The sequence below is a fragment of the Odontesthes bonariensis genome, chromosome 8 (assembly GCF_027942865.1).
Source record: "Odontesthes bonariensis isolate fOdoBon6 chromosome 8, fOdoBon6.hap1, whole genome shotgun sequence".
Classification (NCBI taxonomy): Eukaryota; Metazoa; Chordata; class Actinopteri; order Atheriniformes; family Atherinopsidae; genus Odontesthes; species Odontesthes bonariensis.
The window spans coordinates 21,622,875-21,642,837 of record NC_134513.1 but is presented as its reverse complement, the minus strand read 5'-3'; the positions used below and the strand labels follow the sequence as shown (position 1 = coordinate 21,642,837).

At 43.4% G+C, this 19,963-nt stretch overlaps 1 protein-coding gene across 1 annotated transcript in view; it reads right to left on the bottom strand.

Moving 5' to 3' along the window:
• LOC142385491 (NLR family CARD domain-containing protein 3-like) overlaps positions 1-19,963 on the bottom strand; it is a 250,038-nt gene that overhangs the window by 221,040 nt on the left and 9,035 nt on the right. Inside the window, exon 2 of the mRNA XM_075472092.1 lies at positions 620-721. Within this exon, the coding sequence (XP_075328207.1) occupies positions 620-702 (83 nt within the window). The 5' untranslated portion in view covers positions 703-721. The remainder of the gene's footprint in view (positions 1-619; positions 722-19,963) is intronic.

The window sequence follows — 19,963 nt, the reverse complement described above, 5'->3', positions numbered from 1 at the left end:
CTGACCAATGTCACACCGCGGTGAGGTCAAGTGGGTTTTTGTCTCGTCTCATGTCATGTTTCGTCATTTCCTGTTTTATTTTGAAAGGTTAACTCTCCTCTCGTTTCAGGTCACTTGCCCTTCCTCTTGTGCTCCGTCATTTTAAAAGAGAGAAAGGATTTCCTTTTTAAATGACGGTTAAAAACATGTTTGTTACTTCCTGTTTAATATCATGTTCTGTACCTGCAGGAGATTGTTGCTGTGTATGTAGCTCAGAAGAATCCGTTTTTAAAAACATTTTAACACACTTTTAGCCTGGGTCACCAAACTCAGACAAGAGTAAAACAGCAGTCTGCAGCAGTGAGTGTTACAGCCTCTGACCTCCATCTCTGTGTGTTTTGTTGACTGTTGCCACCTGATCAGGAGTCTGAACCATAAAGCATGTCTCAGAATAACCGAGTTGATGACCTGCATCCTGACGCTGCTCAGACTAATCTGATTGGTAGTTAATCTAAATAACCAAAATATACCCTGAATTTGTTCAACCTGCTTCATACCCTGTTTGGGTTGCTTGTATGCGTTGCCAAGGTGATATATCCAGATAAGAAGCTGCCCCCCCCCCCATGAGCAGTTCTCTTACTTTGTGTCTGATGGTTCTGGAGGTCTGGATGGGTTCCTGTTCATAGAGCGACCGCTGCATGCTGCAGACTCTGCTCTGTCCATCTTCTGGACTTAAGTCAGTCTGAGAGAAGAAAAGAATGAAGAAAAACACGTCTGTTCAAGTCTCACAGCCGAACTGAAACAAGCTTTTACCTCCTGCTTTTCTTTCTGTTCCACGTCAGAAAGAACTTTTAGAGAAAGGAGACGTAATTTCTTTCCTCCGAGCAGTCAGACTCAGTTTGCGCTGACCCAGCTGATCAGCTGATGCAGCTTTGTGTGGAGTTTGGATTTACAGATGAGCTACTGCTGCCAAAGCTGCTCTAAAGTCCTGATTAAAACACATCAGCTTCACTGTGTTTATCTGTGTGTTATATACATGTTCATACACTCATTCTGTCAGTAAACTCCTTCAGTAATGATCCAGCTTCTGATGAGACGTCTCAATCTGTAGAAAGGATTCAGGAACAGAAAGGTTCTCAAAGTGGTGATCATAGCAATGCGTCCCCCAGCAGTGACGCAGCTTCAGCAGAGAAAATGGCCGCCAAAGGAAAGAAAATCATTGCTGGAGGATGAAAGTTGTTGCCTTCTTCATCAGTCAGACCAACAGCTGCCTCACCCAACAATCTGACCTAAACAGTGAATCAGAAAGCTGAAAGAATCTGAACTAAACAGTGAATCAGAAAGCTGAAAGAATCTGAACTAAAGAGTAAATCAGAAAGCTGAAACGATCTGAACTAAGCAGTGAATCAGAAAGCTGAAACAATCTGAACTAAGCAGTGAATCAGAAAGCTGAAACAATCTGAACTAAAGAGTGAATCAGAAAGCTGAAACAATCTGAACTAAACAGTGAATCAGAAAGCTGAAACAATCTGAACTAAAGAGTGAATCAGAAAGCTGAAACAATCTGAACTGAGCAGTGAATCAGAAAGCTGAAAGAATCTGAACTAAACAGTGAATCAGAAAGCTGAAACAATCTGAACTAAAGAGTAAATCAGAAAGCTGAAATGATCTGAACTAAGCAGTGAATCAGAAAGCTGAAACAATCTGAACTAAGCAGTGAATCAGAAAGCTGAAACAATCTGAACTAAAGAGTGAATCAGAAAGCTGAAACAATCTGAACTAAAGAGTGAATCAGAAAGCTGAAACAATCTGAACTAAACAGTGAATCAGAAAGCTGAAACAATCTGAACTAAAGAGTGAATCAGAAAGCTGAAACAATCTGAACTGAGCAGTGAATCAGAAAGCTGAACCAATCTGAACTGAGCAGTGAATCAGAAAGCTGAACCAATCTGAACTAAGCAGTTAATCAGAAAGCTGAAACAATCTGAACTAAACAGTGAATCAGAAAGCTGAAACAATCTGAACTAAACAGTGAATCAGAAAGCTGAAGCAATCTGAACTAAACAGCGCATCAGAAAGCTGAAACAATCTGAACTAAAGAGTAAATCAGAAAGCTGAAACGATCTGAACTAAGCAGTGAATCAGAAAGCTGAAACAATCTGAACTAAGCAGTGAATCAGAAAGCTGAAACAATCTGAACTAAAGAGTGAATCAGAAAGCTGAAACAATCTGAACTAAAGAGTGAATCAGAAAGCTGAAACAATCTGAACTAAACAGTGAATCAGAAAGCTGAAACAATCTGAACTAAAGAGTGAATCAGAAAGCTGAAACAATCTGAACTGAGCAGTGAATCAGAAAGCTGAACCAATCTGAACTGAGCAGTGAATCAGAAAGCTGAACCAATCTGAACTAAGCAGTTAATCAGAAAGCTGAAACAATCTGAACTAAACAGTGAATCAGAAAGCTGAAACAATCTGAACTAAACAGTGAATCAGAAAGCTGAAGCAATCTGAACTAAACAGCGCATCAGAAAGCTGAAACAATCTGAACTAAACAGCGCATCAGAAAGCTGAAACAATCTGAACAAAACAATGAATCAGAAATCTGAAACAATCTGAACTAAGCAGTGAATCAGAAAGCTGAAACAATCTGAACTAAACAATGAATCAGAAAGCTGAAACAATCTGAACTAAACAGTGAATCAGAAAGCTGAAACAATCTGAACTAAACAGTGAATCAGAAAGCTGAAACAATCTGAACTAAGCAGTGAATCAGAAAGCTGAAACAATCTGAACTAAACAATGAATCAGAAATCTGAAACAATCTGAACTAAGCAGTGAATCAGAAAGCTGAAACAATCTGAACTAAACAATGAATCAGAAAGCTGAAACAATCTGAACTAAGCAGTGAATCAGAAAGCTGAAACAATCTGAACTAAACAATGAATCAGAAAGCTGAAACAATCTGAACTAAGCAGTGAATCAGAAAGCTGAAACAATCTGAACTAAACAGTGAATCAGAAAGCTGAAACAATCTGAACTAAAGAGTGAATCAGAAAGCTGAAACAATCTGAACTGAGCAGTGAATCAGAAAGCTGAACCAATCTGAACTGAGCAGTGAATCAGAAAGCTGAACCAATCTGAACTAAGCAGTTAATCAGAAAGCTGAAACAATCTGAACTAAACAGTGAATCAGAAAGCTGAAACAATCTGAACTAAACAGTGAATCAGAAAGCTGAAGCAATCTGAACTAAACAGCGCATCAGAAAGCTGAAACAATCTGAACTAAACAGCGCATCAGAAAGCTGAAACAATCTGAACTAAACAGTGAATCAGAAAGCTGAAACAATCTGAACTAAACAATGAATCAGAAAGCTGAAACAATCTGAACTAAGCAGTTAATCAGAAAGCTGAAACAATCTGAACTAAAGAGTGAATCAGAAAGCTGAAACAATCTGAACTAAACAGTGAATCAGAAAGTTGAAACAATCTGAACTAAACAGTGAATCAGAAAGCTGAAACAATCTGAACTGAGCAGTGAATCAGAAAGCTGAAACAATCTGAACAAAACAATGAATCAGAAATCTGAAACAATCTGAACTAAGCAGTGAATCAGAAAGCTGAAACAATCTGAACTAAACAATGAATCAGAAAGCTGAAACAATCTGAACTAAACAGTGAATCAGAAAGCTGAAACAATCTGAACTAAGCAGTGAATCAGAAAGCTGAAACAATCTGAACTAAGCAGTGAATCAGAAAACTGAAACAATCTGAACTAAACAGTGAATCAGAAAGCTGAAACAATCTGAACTAAGCAGTGAATCAGAAAGCTGAAACAATCTGAACTAAAGAGTGAATCAGAAAGCTGAAACAATCTGAACTTGATGATTTTACACCTGTGTTGGATCAGTTCTTTGTCTCAGAGCAGTCTGATCAGCTTGGTTTTAACACCTCACACAAACTGCTGAGTTCTGCTTCTTCTTCCTCTGCAGTCTACAGAGAGGAAACCCGCTCAGAGACTCTGACAGAAATAAGAAGAATGTTGTTAACACTCACCCTGACTGAGCCTGAACCGTCTGAATGTGTCTGTGTTCCTTCATAATCTGATACAACTGGTTCACCTGGTCTGAGGCTCCGCCCCTTTTCCTCTACAGGAAATCAGGTGAGCTCATATCTGTGTGTTTGTGATGCTCACAAATACCTTTTTAGGGCCCAACCCAACGCTGACACTCCCATTCATATCTCACACATTAATCTAAGTGTCCTCACACACACAGCAACATCACACTCAGAGTTTGAGCTGCAGCAACAAAAAAGTCCAGCAGAGACTTTTCTTTCTCACCAACTCAGAGAGAAACAACAGCTGCTGCTGCAGCTTCCTCCAGTCCTCATTCAAAGTGTCTCACTTCATCTCTGACAGTCTGCTCTGACAGCTCAGACTCTACACCCTGTATGATCATCACATTCATGTCACAGAGAGATGGCCCTGACTTTCTGACAAGTAGAAACCTGCAGATCTTTGAAAAGCCAAACAGTCTGTGCCAGGAACTTTATCGAGTTTCCTGATTGCTGCAATCACTGACCAATCGGGTCTTCTTGCAGTTTATAAACTGCTCGATGGCAGTTTGTGTACCTGTCACGCTTTGAGCTCTCCTCCGGTGTTGAGTGCACGCCCTGTTATCTGAGCTCCGCTGCTCCTGCAGGTATGAGTGTCCCTGATGTTTAGTTATTGTAGTGACTCTGTAATATTTGCTTATTGTGAGCATTTAATCACCCTCAGATCAGCTCGCGATGGGGCTTCCTCCTGTTCTCTTCTGGATTGTTCCCGGTAGGTTTGCTTCTTACCTGTCATCCGTCTCTAAAGTGTTGGTATTAAGAAAGAGGAAAAAATCCAGCAAAGACCTGACACAGGAGCTGAGAGATGCATCTGGACCTTCAACTGATCCATCTGCTGTTGGCCCAAGCCTCATCAGAAATGGAAGGGTGGCTGTCAAGAAGCCGTTCTTCAGGAAGGGAAACGGAGAAAAGGCTGAGCTGTGCCAAAGGACACAAGAAGTGGACTGAAAATCAGTGGCAGCAGGTCTGATGGAGGGATGAATCCTCCCCAGAGCCCGGACCTCAACATTACTGAAGCAGTGTGGGATCATGTTGGCAGAGAACAGAACAAAAGGCAGCCGACATCCAAAGAAGAGCTTTGGGATGTCCTTCAAGAAGCCTGGAGAACTATTCCTGAAGACTCCTTAAAGAAATGACAGAAAGCTCGTCTGAGAGGGTTCAGGCTGTGTTGGAGAATAAAGGAGCTCAGAGCAAACGTCCACATTCAGTCTTGTTGGAAATATAAAAATATATTGTCTTCTATGTTACAATAAATTGCTCCATCTTTTTTCCCATTTTTCCTGGCAAAACATAAAGGAATGAGGTGTGTTTTAAGACTTTTGACCACAGTACTTTATCTAATCTGCATCTTCCAAAAGGTTGAGGACTTTATAAAAGCACATGCTTTATGCTTTACTGAAGAAAGGGATGATATGTATTAGTTCAAGGTGCTCTGTATTTAGTCTGACCCCCAACTGGTCACCACAGGACGATCATCTTCAACATCAGTGCTCAGTGGCAGCTGCAGAAGTACGTGTAGAAACCTGATCTGTATTTAGACTGTTTCTGTCCAGTCCAGCTCTCTGAGCCGACAACAAAACTCCCTCTGAGTGCTGCCCACAGAGGGAGTGGGATAGCTTCCTGAATCTGTAACCTTCCTCTTGCCGTGTTGAGCTGCAGAGGCCTGGGGATGATTCTGCAGGAGCTGGACATCCTCTGAGTGAGGAGTCCCAGCAGCAGCAGAGACCTCTGACTGCTCCTCTAACAACAGCAGATTTTCTGTGTTGGGTGTGTTGGAAGCAGCAGAGACCCGGGGCCTCATGTACAAAGACTTGCGTGGATTTCCTACTGAAACATGGCGTACGCTCAAACCCAAATGCCCTCCAACGTGGGATGTATGAATCTGTGCGCATGCATCAATCCAAGCACATTTCGTTTGTACACCCCAATCAACGTGGAACTGAGCGCACATGTCGGAGTACCCGACTCCTCCCTGTCCACGCCCCTACTTACGCCCCTACTTACGCCCCTACCTACGCCCCTACTTACGCCACTACTTACGCCCCTACTTACGTCCCTACTTACGCCCCCACTTACGTCCCTACTTACGTCCCTACTTACGCCCCCACTGACGCCCCTACTTACGCCCCCTACTTACGCCCCCACTTACGCCCCCACTTACGCCCCCTACTTATGTCCCCACTTACGCCCCTACTTACGCCCCTACTTACGCCCCCACTTACGCCCCCTACTTACGCCCCCTACTTACGCCCCCACTTACGCCCCCACTTACGCCCCCTACTTACGCCCCCACTGACGCCCCTACTTACGCCCCCTACTTACGCCCCCACTTACGCCCCCTACTTACGCCCCCACTTACGCCCCCTACTTACGCCTCCACTTACGCCCCTACTTACGCCCCCTACTTACGCCCCTAATTACGCCCCTACTTACGCCCCCACTTACGCCCCCACTTACGCCCCCACTTACGTCCCTACTTACGTCCCTACTTACGCCCCCTACTTACGCCCCTACTTACGCCCCTGCTTACGCCCCCGCTTACGCCTCCTACTTACGCCCCTGCTTACTTCCCCGCTTACGCCCCCGCTTACGCCCCCACTTACGCCCCTACTTACGCCCCTACTTACGTCCCTACTTACGCCCCCACTTACGCCCCCACTTACGCCCCCTACTTACGCCCCTACTTACGTCCCTACTTACGCCCCCACTTACGCCCCCTACTTACGCCCCCACTTACGCCCCCTACTTACGCCCCCACTTACGCCCCCTACTTACGCCCCTACTTACGCCCCTACTTACGTCCCTACTTACGCCCCCACTTACGCCCCCTACTTACGCCCCCTACTTACGCCCCTACTTACGTCCCTACTTACGCCCCCACTTACGCCCCTACTTACGCCCCCACTTACGCCCCCTACTTACGCCCCTACTTACGCCCCCACTTACGCCCCCACTTACGCCCCCACTTACGCCCCTACTTACGCCCCCACTTACGCCCCTACTCACGCCCCTACTTACGCCCCTACTTACGCCCCCTACTTATGCCCCCACTTACGCCCCTACTCACGCCCCTACTTACGCCCCTACTTACGCCCCTACTTACGTCCCTACTTACGCCCCTACTTACGCCCCCACTTACGCCCCTACTCACGCCCCTACTTACGTCCCTACTTACGCCCCTACTTACGCCCCCACTTACGCCCCTACTCACGCCCCTACTTACGCTCCTACTTACGCCCCCACTTACGCCCCTACTCACGCCCCTACTTACGTCCCTACTTACGCCCCTACTTACGCCCCTACTTACGTCCCTACGTGGATTTCTTTTTGAAATCCTCATTAGGAATTAAAACATGGAGACAGAAACAGCTTTGAAATATTGATGATATTAGTCAATCAGACAACCAAATAAACCGATAAATCTTTTATTTCTTTAACTTCATCCTTTCTTTATATTTATGTGAAGTATTTATTTCAGGATTTCTTTTCAGAGGTTTATTCATTTCTCTTACTGACATTGGGCCTCATGCAAGAACCGTTCGTACGCACAGATTTGTTCTTAAATCGTCCGTACGAGTGATTTAAGAGAATTTGTGCATTCACCAATCTTTTCGTATTTTACGTTTTCTTTCAGGTACGAACAGAATTCACGAGTGATCCAGACCTGTCGTAGGAGTTTCGTAAAATAGTCCGCTGTTATACAAATCAAGTTTGCTTGACTAATGGATTGTATATTTAATTACTTTGAAGAAAACATAAATAAATATACATTATACCCCATAATTATGCTGACATTATTCTGTTTGACTTAAATTACGCACTAATTGAAGGTTAATTTGAATCTGTATATAACAAGGTCAATGGGAAGCGTAACCAGCGGCTGTCTTGCTACTTTTGGATGCCTTAGCGCGTCAGGCTCTTGGAAGAGACCGTGTGGAGACAGACGAATGGCTGACATCACGATTTAGATTGCTAAGGACTGTGCTGCTACAAATATGCAGCTTGCTAGAGCCACAACTCCAGAGAAAAACACGCCGATCAAACCCAATTCCACCACATGCCCAGGTCCTCAGCACCCTTGGATTTTTGGCCACTGGAACCTTTCAGAGGGAGATTGGAGACAGATCGGGGGTGTCCCAGTCCTCTGCGAGCCGTGCGCTCCCCTTATCATCAGAACTCTCATCAGTTTATCACCCATGGTACATCAGATTCCCATGCACCGCTGTCCAACAAGTACAAATTAAGAGGGACTTTCATGCCGTGGCTCGACTGCCAATCATAATTGGAGCACGAGACACATATACGCATCAAAGCCCCTCTGCTGAGCTGAAGGCCAGGTGGGTGTGTCTCGATACCTCGTTCATGGCGCAATATTGCCATGAACGTGGGTCTCCACCTGAACCAGCCCAGGCAGACAAGAAGCTGTGGTGCCAGAAGACCCTCCTCATGGACCACCCCATCAAAGTGCCATCATGATGAGGCAACAACTGATTGCACGGCTTTAGTTGCAGTCATCGAGCGCCTGCCCAGGGCGAGACCTTTTTTTTTAAAGCCATTTTCATATCAAACCATTTATTTTTTTATTTTGCTGACATGGTATTAACAGCACTCGTAATTGCTTCCCATTTCTTGGCTTTAGCAGGTCCCGTCCACTGCTTACACTGCTAAAAATGACAGATTTTCCTTTTTGGATCTCTGTAAGCAGAACTTTAATCTCAGAGCCCCTAAAGTTGTTATTTTTGCGCCTTGATGCCATTCTCATGACTCAGCACTCAACACTTCCTGGCACAGGAGAGAGGAAGCACAGCCTTATATGGTATTATTTTGGGCGTGGAGTATGCAAATCTACTATCCTCGTGCACGTGAACGTAGATACGCACAGGTGTGATTCATCATTTACGCAGGTCGTTTACACACTTTTTCCCAAGTTAAGAGCGTTTGTTGAATCTGACGTGGCGTGTTCGTACGAGACCTTCTTACGAAAAAAGTAAGAGAAATTTAGAATAAAAATACGAAAATGTTCTTGCATGAGGCCCATTATTCTGAAAGTATTTCTTTCTCTATATTGACTGAAACTGCAGTCCACAGAGATCATTGATAAAGCCAGCAGGTGTTTAATGAACTGGGCGTTATGAACAGTGCCCTCCTCCTCCTCCACACCACACCCTGTCTGAGCAGCCACAACAACAGATCTGAGCATGTGCAAACAGCTGCTGCTGGCACACCGATGAAGACAGAACAACTGGCTGCATACTGTCAGCTGTTGGTCTAAAAACTTCCTCCATTTGTCTCCAGCTGCTTCTGAACAGACTCAGAGGCAGTAAACAGGTGGGATGGGTCTGTGACTCTGAGCTGAAGTCTGACGTTCACTCCTGTGAAGGCCGGGACGCTCCATATTCCCACATTTAAAAACTAATATCCAGCCCACAAGCCAACATCTAAACACGTCTCATCATGTTTTCACACTTTCTGCCTTCCTCACATTCTGACCTGTTTCCACTCCCCTGTTTCCTCCTTTCTTAACTGAGTGTTGTAACACCTGTATTCTGTACTTGATCCAAGTACAGAATAAGGTCAAGTCATTGACTCAGCGAAGAAAGACTTTATTTCATTGAGGCTCTTTGTTTTTTAAATGCACATCTTTAATGATTTAAGCAGCAGGTAATCTTGTGATTTTGTAAATACATTACAGTCTAGTATACAGACAGTATGAGTTAACTTTAAGAATGCTTTAAGAAGTATATTTCAGGTATATAAATATTTGAATGGATAGTGACTGTCACATCTAATGTGGGTGACCTGGGTTTAAATCCCCTGCATGAAAGGCACCACTTGCAGTAGGGGTCCTTAGGCGAGACCCCCTCACCGTACCCTCCTACCAGTGTAAGTCACTTTGGATAAAAGCGTCTGACAAATACATAAACATAACCAGTATGCTACAACTAATATGCTGAGCAAACTTACAAGTACACTTAAGTTATACAACAAGTATTATTTTTAGTATTATTATTTTTTTAGTTTTAGAAATTCTAAGTTCATAAATGTATACTTAAAGTATACCATCCATCCATCCATCCATCATCTTCCGCTGGTCCGGGGATCGGGTCGCGGGGGCAGCAGCTTGAGCAAAGAGACCCAGACGTCCCTGTCCCCGGCCACTTCCTCCAGCTCTTCTGGGGGGACCCCGAGGCGTTCCCAGGCCAGCCGAGAAACAGTCTCTCCAACGTGTCCTGGGTCTTCCCCGGGGTCTCCTCCCAGTGGGACGGGCCCGGAACACCTCACCGGGGAGGCGTCCAGGAGGCATTCTCACTAGATGCCCGAGCCACCTCATCTGACTCCTCTCGATGCGGAGGAGCAGCGGTTCTACTCCGAGCCTCTCCCGGATGACCGAGCTTCTCACCCTATCTCTAAGGGAGAGCCCAGCCACCCTGCGGAGGAAACTCATTTCGGCCGCTTGTATTCGCGATCTCGTTCTTTCGGTCACTACCCACAGCTCGTGACCATAGGTGAGGGTAGGAACATAGATTGACCGGTAAATCGAGAGCTTCGCCTTCTGGCTCAGCTCCTTCTTCACCACGACGGGCCGGTGCAGAGCCCGCATCACTGCAGACGCTGCACCGATCCGCCTGTCAATCTCCTGTTCCATTCGTCCCTCACTCGTGAACAAGACCCCGAGATACTTGAACTCCTCCACTTGGGGAAGGATCTCATTCCCGACCCGGAGAGGGCATTCCACCCTTTTCCTGTCGAAGACCATGGTCTCGGATTTGGAGGTGCTGATTCTCATCCCAGCCGCTTCACATTCGGCTGCGAACCGCTCCAGTGAGAGCTGAAGGTCACGGCCTGAGGACGCCAACAGAACCACATCGTCCGCAAAGAGCAGAGACCCGATTCTGAGATCGCCAAACCGGACCCCCTCAACGCCCTGGCTGCGCCTAGAAATTCTGTCCATAAAAATTAGGAACAGAATCGGTGACAAAGGGCAGCCCTGACGGAGTCCAACCCTCACAGGAAACATGTCCGACTTACTGCCGGCAATGCGGACCAAACTCTGACACCGGTCATACAGAGACCGAACAGCCCATATCAAGGAGTACACTTAAAGTATACTGTACTTGAAAAAACTAAAACGTGGACTGGAAGTATATACCTAGTACATCAGTAGTATATAGATGAGTGTACTTTTGTCAACTTAAAATGACCTTATAATGTACACCTAAAGTATACTCTTATAAACTGAAAAATGTTCCAATTTAGTCTGAAGAAGTATTAAATTAGTATACTTTCTAGTACACTACAAGTACATGGTATACTTATACTCAAGCATGCTTAATAAAATGAACTTCAAGTACTACTTTTTGCTAAGGGTCCAACAGTCTTTCTTATTCAGGAAGATTCCAAACTGCTTTAGGAGGATTTAAGTGAAGCAGCTTCTTATCCTTCATCCGTGTGTGCAGCCACACCTTCATCTCTGCTCTGTGAAAAAATGTCGTCTGGCTGCTCTCACTGAGCATTCTCATCATTTTCTTGTTTCCATAACATGCATGAGTTGTATCTTGGCGCGTCTTGTTGTCCCTCTGTTCCCAGCTTCCTCTGTTTTAGATCTAAAGAAATGAATGATCACTTTTCTTTGTGGGACACATTTTCATCAAAGTGTGGAGAATCAGTGTGAGACGATATATATGAATGAATGAATGAATGAGTTCAGGGTTGGATCAAACAGCTCTTCAACATGTTGAAGTCATCAGTTACAGAGGAGACTGAAAGCAGTTTACAGCATTTAAGGGCTGTCAATCATCTTTAATGGTGCCACATGTGACCAGTTTGTCTTTGTTACCATAACTGGACAAACACTGATGATCAGGACTGAATAAATGTCAGTGATCCATGTTCAGTTCAGCTCTAATGTAACTAATATCTGCTGGAACTGTGAAGGAAGGGGACTTTTCTGCCCTCTTGTGGTGTAAAGATAAACTGCATGATGTCAGTTTCATGATGCAGAAACTCCGTGAAGAAAATAAATGTGGAAATATATAGACTTTTCATCTTTTTGTTGAAGCTCCAACCTCCATCATATCATAAAGATCTCATCCATCCTTTTCCTGTTCCTGCTGCACACACCTGTTGTAGGATAACCAGCAGGATATCAGAGTCTCCTGAGGTGACACCGCAGTCTGTAATACAGATGTTGGTCAATTGTTCAGAACAACATACTCACACTCACACGCACCAAATTAAGCACAAGCTGTGTTTGTGGAACCAACAGGAGGCTGTTGATGTCTGCGGTGAGTTTAGCGACATTAAGACTCGTTAGAGCGGAGTTATTGAATATTTCTGTAGCAGGTGTTGCACTTTGTAGACGGTCCCTTGGCCCTCGCCTCTGCGCCGGCTGCTTTGGAGTCTGCTGGCTGTGAGAGCGAAGGCCTCAGTTGCTGCTATCAACGGCTGCTGAAGCCAAGTACAGCAGAGAAAACATCCCACATGTCGCAGACACTAGTTTCTATATGTTGTCTTTTTAGGCGTGTTGAATCAGTTTTTTGGGGTTCACTCCTCAGCTGCTGGACTCCTGTCTGCTCCTCCAAACGGCTGAGAACTTTCTGCTGTAGCTAACACTTAAAAACATGGAGCCTCTTGTGTTTGTTCTCGTGGACAACTTTCCTGTGAGCTGAAACATTTCAGAGTCCTCCTCAGTGCCTCAGACTGTATTTAGTGGGCATAATAACGGTGTCTTTAAAGTGATACTCCGGAGTAGATTCAACCTGGGCTCATTTGAACGGTGATATCCAGCCAAGTAGCCCACCCGCAGTTTTTTCGATATTGGCTGAACATCAGCTGAGTTACTGAGTTATCCCGAATAGCTTCGTACAAGGGTTAATGGATCCAGGTCCGTATCTCCAAAATTACCACACTAAAATCACATGCCATGACACCAAACTTCTACAGTAGTACAAATATGGTCTGTACTGACAAAACGATGCATTTGGAAGTTTGTACATAGTCCAGGAGTTTATTATTATCAACACAAGCCTGATAGCTTCTCTGCAGCTAAAGCTGCGTCGACGTCACTCCAAGGCGCCGGGAGCTTCAAAGTAAGATGAGGGTTGAGCTACTACTGTAGACAACAAAGTATATGCTATATTCTACATGTTTTTTTTATGAATTTTTATGTTGTAGAGTTGTGAAGTTATTTTATCAATGGAGAAACTGAGCAGCCTTGCTTTGTTTAACTTTTGTTTAGTCATATTAGCTTGAACTGTCATGGGATTCTGGAAGTAGAATATTAAATAGTCTGTTTAGGAAAAATAACGAAATCTGTACCTCCCTCTGAAGCCTGTAATCATGCTTGCAAAAACTGAGCGCTCCCGACTGTTTTTAACCAATCAAGTTAGGGTGGAGGAATCCTACCTGTCAATCACAGCTTGTGCACACGCTGCTGACCGTGAGTCTGCCCCAGCTTGTGTGCGCTCACACTGGTGTGAACTCACGTGCACAACCTCGTCCACAGAGGGGGAGGGGTTTGGGGGGCGATTCGGAGCTTGTTAGAGGTTGGGGGAGGGACCTGAAAGTTGTATCAGTTCAAATTTTCCGACTTTAGACTCGTAATTTTGAAAACTTGCCTACTGCAGCTTTAAAGTTCCTTTTATTCCCCCTTTGACAAACTACTTGAGATGTGTGTAAGTGCAGGGATTGTCCATCAGTCTCGACTGTTATCAATCACGTATCAGATCAACGCCTTTAGTGCTTATTCATTCATACCATGATTTTTATTTGTCCAAATGAATTCTAACTGGGACACTTATTGACTTTCCCTCACATGAGACTGTGTGTTTCTACTTTACATGTGAGCATTCAGTTAAACTGAGCAAAAGATTCCCCATCCATACAGATCAACTTTTCATTTGAGCCGTCGGACACGCTCTCAGAGTCATCTGCATCTATATTGTGTCCAAATGTTGGCAGCGCAGCAGCTTAATGCCTGAAGGAGGGAATGAGCCCACAGGAGGGGAAGCAGTGTCCTTCATCACGTAGAGGTCTGATTATGATGCAATATGTCTGAGTGACCTTATATTCAAAGAGTCAGAACTGTCAAAAGCACTGAAAAATAATAATTCCATTTTAAAAACAAGGTTTTTCAGGAGAGTTTGCAGCTTCTGCATCCTGTGCAGCAGAAAGGCTGAAAGCAGAAAGTTGTTGGAGCCTCAGAAGAGTCTTAATTCTACCTAAACAGATGTTACAGTCGAGAAGTTCATCATGCATCATGTTTGTGTTCCACAGACCTTATTGTGTGTGTTTATTCATTCACATCTGCCATGAAGAAGCGCTGGGAAATGAAACGGCCGGTATTACTGCCCTCTAGCGGTTAAACCGCACAGCTACATCAATCAATGCTTCATGATTTAACCGGAAGTCAGATCACCAGTACCATGGTACAGCGAGAACTATAAAGTCTGCTCTGTTTAAATTTACTGTCACATGAAGTAGCCACGTTTTAGTACCACGTTCACTCATTCTCTACTTAACCTTTCAACTAAATATAACCGGAGCTAACAAAGATGCTAGCTAACTGCTGCTAACTAGCTAGCGTTAACTGTAGCTTTTTATACACTTTCAGTCACTCCTGAGTAAAACAAGTTTCCGCTGTTAACAGATCAAACAGCTTTATATTACGTCTGTGAGGGGCAGCACAGCGTTAGCAATTTATTTTGAAAGGTCTCACCGGAAGTGTTAGTCATTTGTAACATCTCCAGCTTGACCTTTTCTGTAGATACCATCTGTGGCCACTAGAGGGCAGAAACGCCCTGCTCACAGCATAAAGACTGAATCTGCAGACTGCAGCTGGCTGCCTTCATCATATGAACAAAATGACTTTGGAACAGATTTCCCTCCATTTCAGACACAACGGGACAACAATGCTGTCAGTAAAACATTCAAACTGACAAAGTTTTTTAATTTGATTTTTAAATTGTATTTATTTATTTAAACATGTCACATAGACAGAACAATGACATACTCAAAAGTAAACAGTTTGTGTTATTTTAACTTCACATGTTCACACCTCCACATATAGTAAAAATTGAAAGAAAATAAATTATTGTAGTGTGGGCTATCGCTTATAGAAAAATAAGTTTTGAAAGATCTTAAATGCACAAGATAAAAAAGGGGATAATAAATAATAAAAAAACAAGGAGTAAAGAAAAGGTCAGTCCATTCTAAACAGTTACAGGGGGGTTAGGACAGGTTAAGATTTGCTATGAGTGTGTATCATTTATCTGCATGGGGATTATTTACATGTTTCAGACATTTTTGGAACGAGAATATATCATTTTTTAATGCAAGCCATGAAGGTGGGGATTTGGCATATCGACACTTGTGAATATAATATTTAGAGATGATGATGAGGTTATTTACCAAGAACTCTGTTATTTTATCTTTGAGGATTACACCTACTTGGATGTTTTGAAAAGACCAGAAATCCGTGTTTATGGAACTGGACGATAATAAATCACGGAGAGATTTCCACAGATTTTGGACAGTCTCACATTCATAAAATAGGTGTTCTGTTGTTTCCAGATTTGTTTTGCAACTATAACAGTTTTCTACAACAAATTTAAATCTTCTTTTTAACAATTCATTTGAGGGATAGATGTTGTTTATATTTTTTAAATGAACTTCTTTACATTTTGGGGGAATTTTAAGTATTTTGTCCGAATAGTTGATTTTTCAGATTTGTTATAATCTCTAAGAATGAATGAGCTTCTTGCTATACCTGGATATAAGGTGTTTACTGAATACTGTCTTAAAAATGTATTGTTACAGTTTTCACTTACTAGGTCCAAATCATCTAACTTTATTTGATGTAAATTTGGAGTTGGAATGGTCAAGATATTGTTCTTTATTAATTGGATAAGGACTTGTGGGATTTCTATATGACTTTCCTATAAGTCTCACAGGAGGAACTCATGCTATATTTAGCATTAAAATCATTCAATTCAAGTATGTTTCCATTATCATCCATTATGTGTCTAACAGACCAGATTTGTTTAGTCATCCAGTCTTCCATAAACATAGACTTCCTTCCATTCAATATTACCCGATTATTCCACAATGGTACATCATGAGGGCTGAAATTATGCCTGAACATCAATTTCCAATTTAACAAAAGCTGTTGATGAAATTTGGATGGTTTTATGGGCAGTTTTGAAATTTCAAAATCACATACTAATAGAAAATCAATACCTCCAACTTTGTTAAAAACAAGAGAAGGTAGCGAGAACCATATCTCATCATCATTTCTTAAGAAAGAACGAAGCCATTTGATCTTCAATATACCATTCATAATTTCAAAATCAATTGCTTTTAAACCAGCATCCTCATAATCCTTTATCAAATCTCCATTTTTTATGTAGTGATGCTTATTTTTCCATATGAAATTAAAGTTTATTCTATTGATTTCTTTTATAATTCTAGGTGGGAAGGCGAGGGAGTATGCTGGATAAATTAATCTGGATAATGAATCAACCTTGGTTAACATGGTTCTACCGAATAGCGTTAAGTCTCTTTGTAGTCAGTCATTTGTAACATCTCCAGCTTGACCTTTTCTGTAGATACCATATAAATATAACCGGAGCTAACAAAGATGCTAGCTAACTGCTGCTAACTTGGTAGCGTTAACTGTAGCATTGTATACACTTGAAGAAAAAACCTGCGCCTTTCACACAAAGAGGCCACCAACTTATTTACATTCAGTCACTCCTGAGTAAAACAAGTTTCCGCTGTTAACAGATCAAACAGCTTTATATTACGTCTGTGAGGTGCGGCACAGCGTTAATAGCGTTTTATTGTGAAAGGTCTCACCGGAAGTGTCAGTCATTTGTAACATCTCCAGCGTTACCTTTTCTGTAGATACCATTTGTGGCCACTAGAGGGCAGAAACGCCCTGCTCACAGCATAAAGACTGAATCTGCAGACTGCAGCTGGCTGCCTTCATCATATGAACAAAATGACTTTGGAACAGATTTCCCTCCATTTCAGACACAACGGGACAATAATGCTGTCAGTAAAACATTCAAACTGACAAAGTACAACAATCTTTAGGAGAAGTTTAGTTTGAAACTGATCTATCTTTATATGTGTTTATAGTGCTGTTAAAGTATTAATATGGCTGCTCTCTTCCATCATAAAACTAAATTTTATAAAGATTTCCCACATTTCAATGTAGTGATGGGATACTCGATTCCTTTTACTGACTCGAGTCCCTCACTACAGTGAATCGGGTTCTCGAGTCACTTGAATCAGTCACCAAAAGTGTGCGCAGGAATGTACAAACAAGTTCCAAACCACGTCCCAAATCATTGTGAAAAAGGCTAAAAGTCCAGAAGTCTCCAAGGCGAAACATTTATTTTTTTCTTTCTCTCTAAATAAATTCTAATAACCCAAACAGCCAATAAATTAATATTCAGTGCGAAACAGTGCAAAATTATAATAAAATGTATTAAACTGTGCACAAAGAGAACATTTAAATAACCTAAACAATAGTGCAAAAGTAATAATATTCTAACATTCAACACTGCACCATTGGAATAAAATAATTCTGTACAGAATGAAGGAACTCCCGCTTCCTTCAAAATAAAGCCGGGAGGGAGAGAGAGCTGTGAGCTGTGAGTCGGGTAAAATAAATCCTGGAAATATAAATACTGTTGGAGCTATTTATTCCTGATCTTTATTACTTTGAATTTTGTTCAAATGTATTCTTAGTTTACTTTATATTTTGGGGAGCTATTGACAGAGTTTATTTGTAGGTTAATAATAGTTTGTTTTGTGTTTCTTTGTTTCTTTGTTAGACAGGAAGAACTGTGGGTCCATTTCCTGTAAGTACAGGGACTGGTATAGGACCAGGATGGGTTGGGCTGGGGCCTGTGGTTTTTTACCAGAGCAGGAGAAGCAGCAGAGGACAAAGGAAAGTTACATCTGTGTTATTTGCTTGTTGAGTTTATATTTTTGAGTTGTAAACCACGTCCCGGAGAGATGTTCCAATAGTGGAAGGAGTGTTGTTGTGTTGTAAAGGGGCGGGGCATTATTCAGACGCACTCAGCCCACGAGCAGCAGAACTCCTCAGCTGGCGTGTTACTCAGAAGATGACGTCATGAAGCTGCTGAATAAGGCTTCGGAGATTTGGATGAAGTTTCCTTTCTTGCTGCCCTTGAGTTAACGCGGCCAATGAGGTCTGCAGAGTGGTGTTCACATGATGTTCCCACGTGTTTAAGATGCTGCACCGACGCTTTCACATCACCTGTTTCACTTCATGCAAACACGGCACATTGCAAGCAAATGGAGTGCGTTATGGAAGCTGTTTGTGCTCGAGATGTTTCTTTCATGTTTATTCTCTTTGGAAAGGCTTTGTATCCTGTGAAGTTCAGTTTATGATTTGTTGGTTTTCATTTCTCTAGTTCTCGCGGCATGACTGACCACAGCCATGTGCAAATAAATGCCCGTGCATGAGAGGAAGGACTTGTGTTGGTGATTCCAACTGAAGGGAGTAACACTCAGTCATTTCAGTGATGCGTCCCTCAGGTTCAGCCTCGGTGAACACCTTTACTTTCTCTCACAGCCTGCTGGGTTTTTCACTGACTGATTCCATCTGAGTTATGAAGCCAAAGCAGGAAACCGTGAAAAGATGTGAAAAACATCTGGATTGAACTGATGTGTGTGTTTAGAAAGCCTGAACTTCTAAAGGTCCATGTGGTGACCATGTGTTCTGATGGTGTTGTATGAGTTTTATAAACTCTGAGGTGTCAAACAGAAGCTGTGAACATTACAAGCGGCTCTGCTGCCGTTCCTCCAGAAACACGTCCGCTGCTCCGGCTTCAGTAGGAGCTTTGTCCGTCTCTGATGTCACAAGCAATAACCAATGGCAGAGCAGCTGAGAGTTTGGAACAAGCCCCGCCCCCTGATTGGCTGCTCCTGCCGGGCTGAAGCACAGAGATGAATCCAGAGAGCAGAGCAGCCTCGTTCCCTCTGTTAAAGACACCTTTATGTCCACTGAATCCAGTCTGAGGAGAACTCTGAAATGTTCCAGCTAGCAGGAAAGTTGTCCACAAGAACCAACACAAGAACCAACACCACAACTTGTGGAGAGAACTGCCTCGCTGGAGCAGCGAACTGTGGAAGTGGAAGAAAGGTTGGGGGAGACTGAAGAAAGGGCGGCGCGGCTGGAACCATCAGTCGCCTTTCTCCTTCACCAAGAGGCCATGTTAACGGCAAAATGCGAAGACTTGGAATCAAGGTCAAGGCGCAACAACATACGGATACACGGGATCCCGGAGGGAGCAGAGAGAGGTGACACCATAGGATTTGTGACTGACTTCATCCGCTCATCACTGAAAATCCCCGCGGCCGCGGATATCCGCATCGAAAGAGCGCACCGCTCGCTGATGGCCAAACCGACGGAGAGCACGGCCCCCCCGCGAGCCATCATCGCCCGCTTCATTGATCACCAGGTGAAAGACCGCATCATACAGCAAGCATGGAAACAAAAAATAACACATGAGGGACGGACCATCTACTTCAACCAAGACTACACCAACGAGATACAGAAGAAGAGGAAACAAGTGCGGGATGTAATAAAAAAGTTGAAGGAGAAAAACATAAAGGCACAGTCTCCATGTCCTGCACAACTGAAGGTGCTTCTGGAAACAGAGACTAAGACATTCGCCACCCTGATGGAGGCCGCACCCATGCTGAGGAACAGGGGGATTCATGTGGAGGAGGACGAGTGGGAGAAACTACAGAGAGTGAGGATGCATGGCAGCTGGACCGCTGCGGCAGGTCAGAAGGGGAAGAGGAGACAGCCATGCATCACAGAGGCAGAC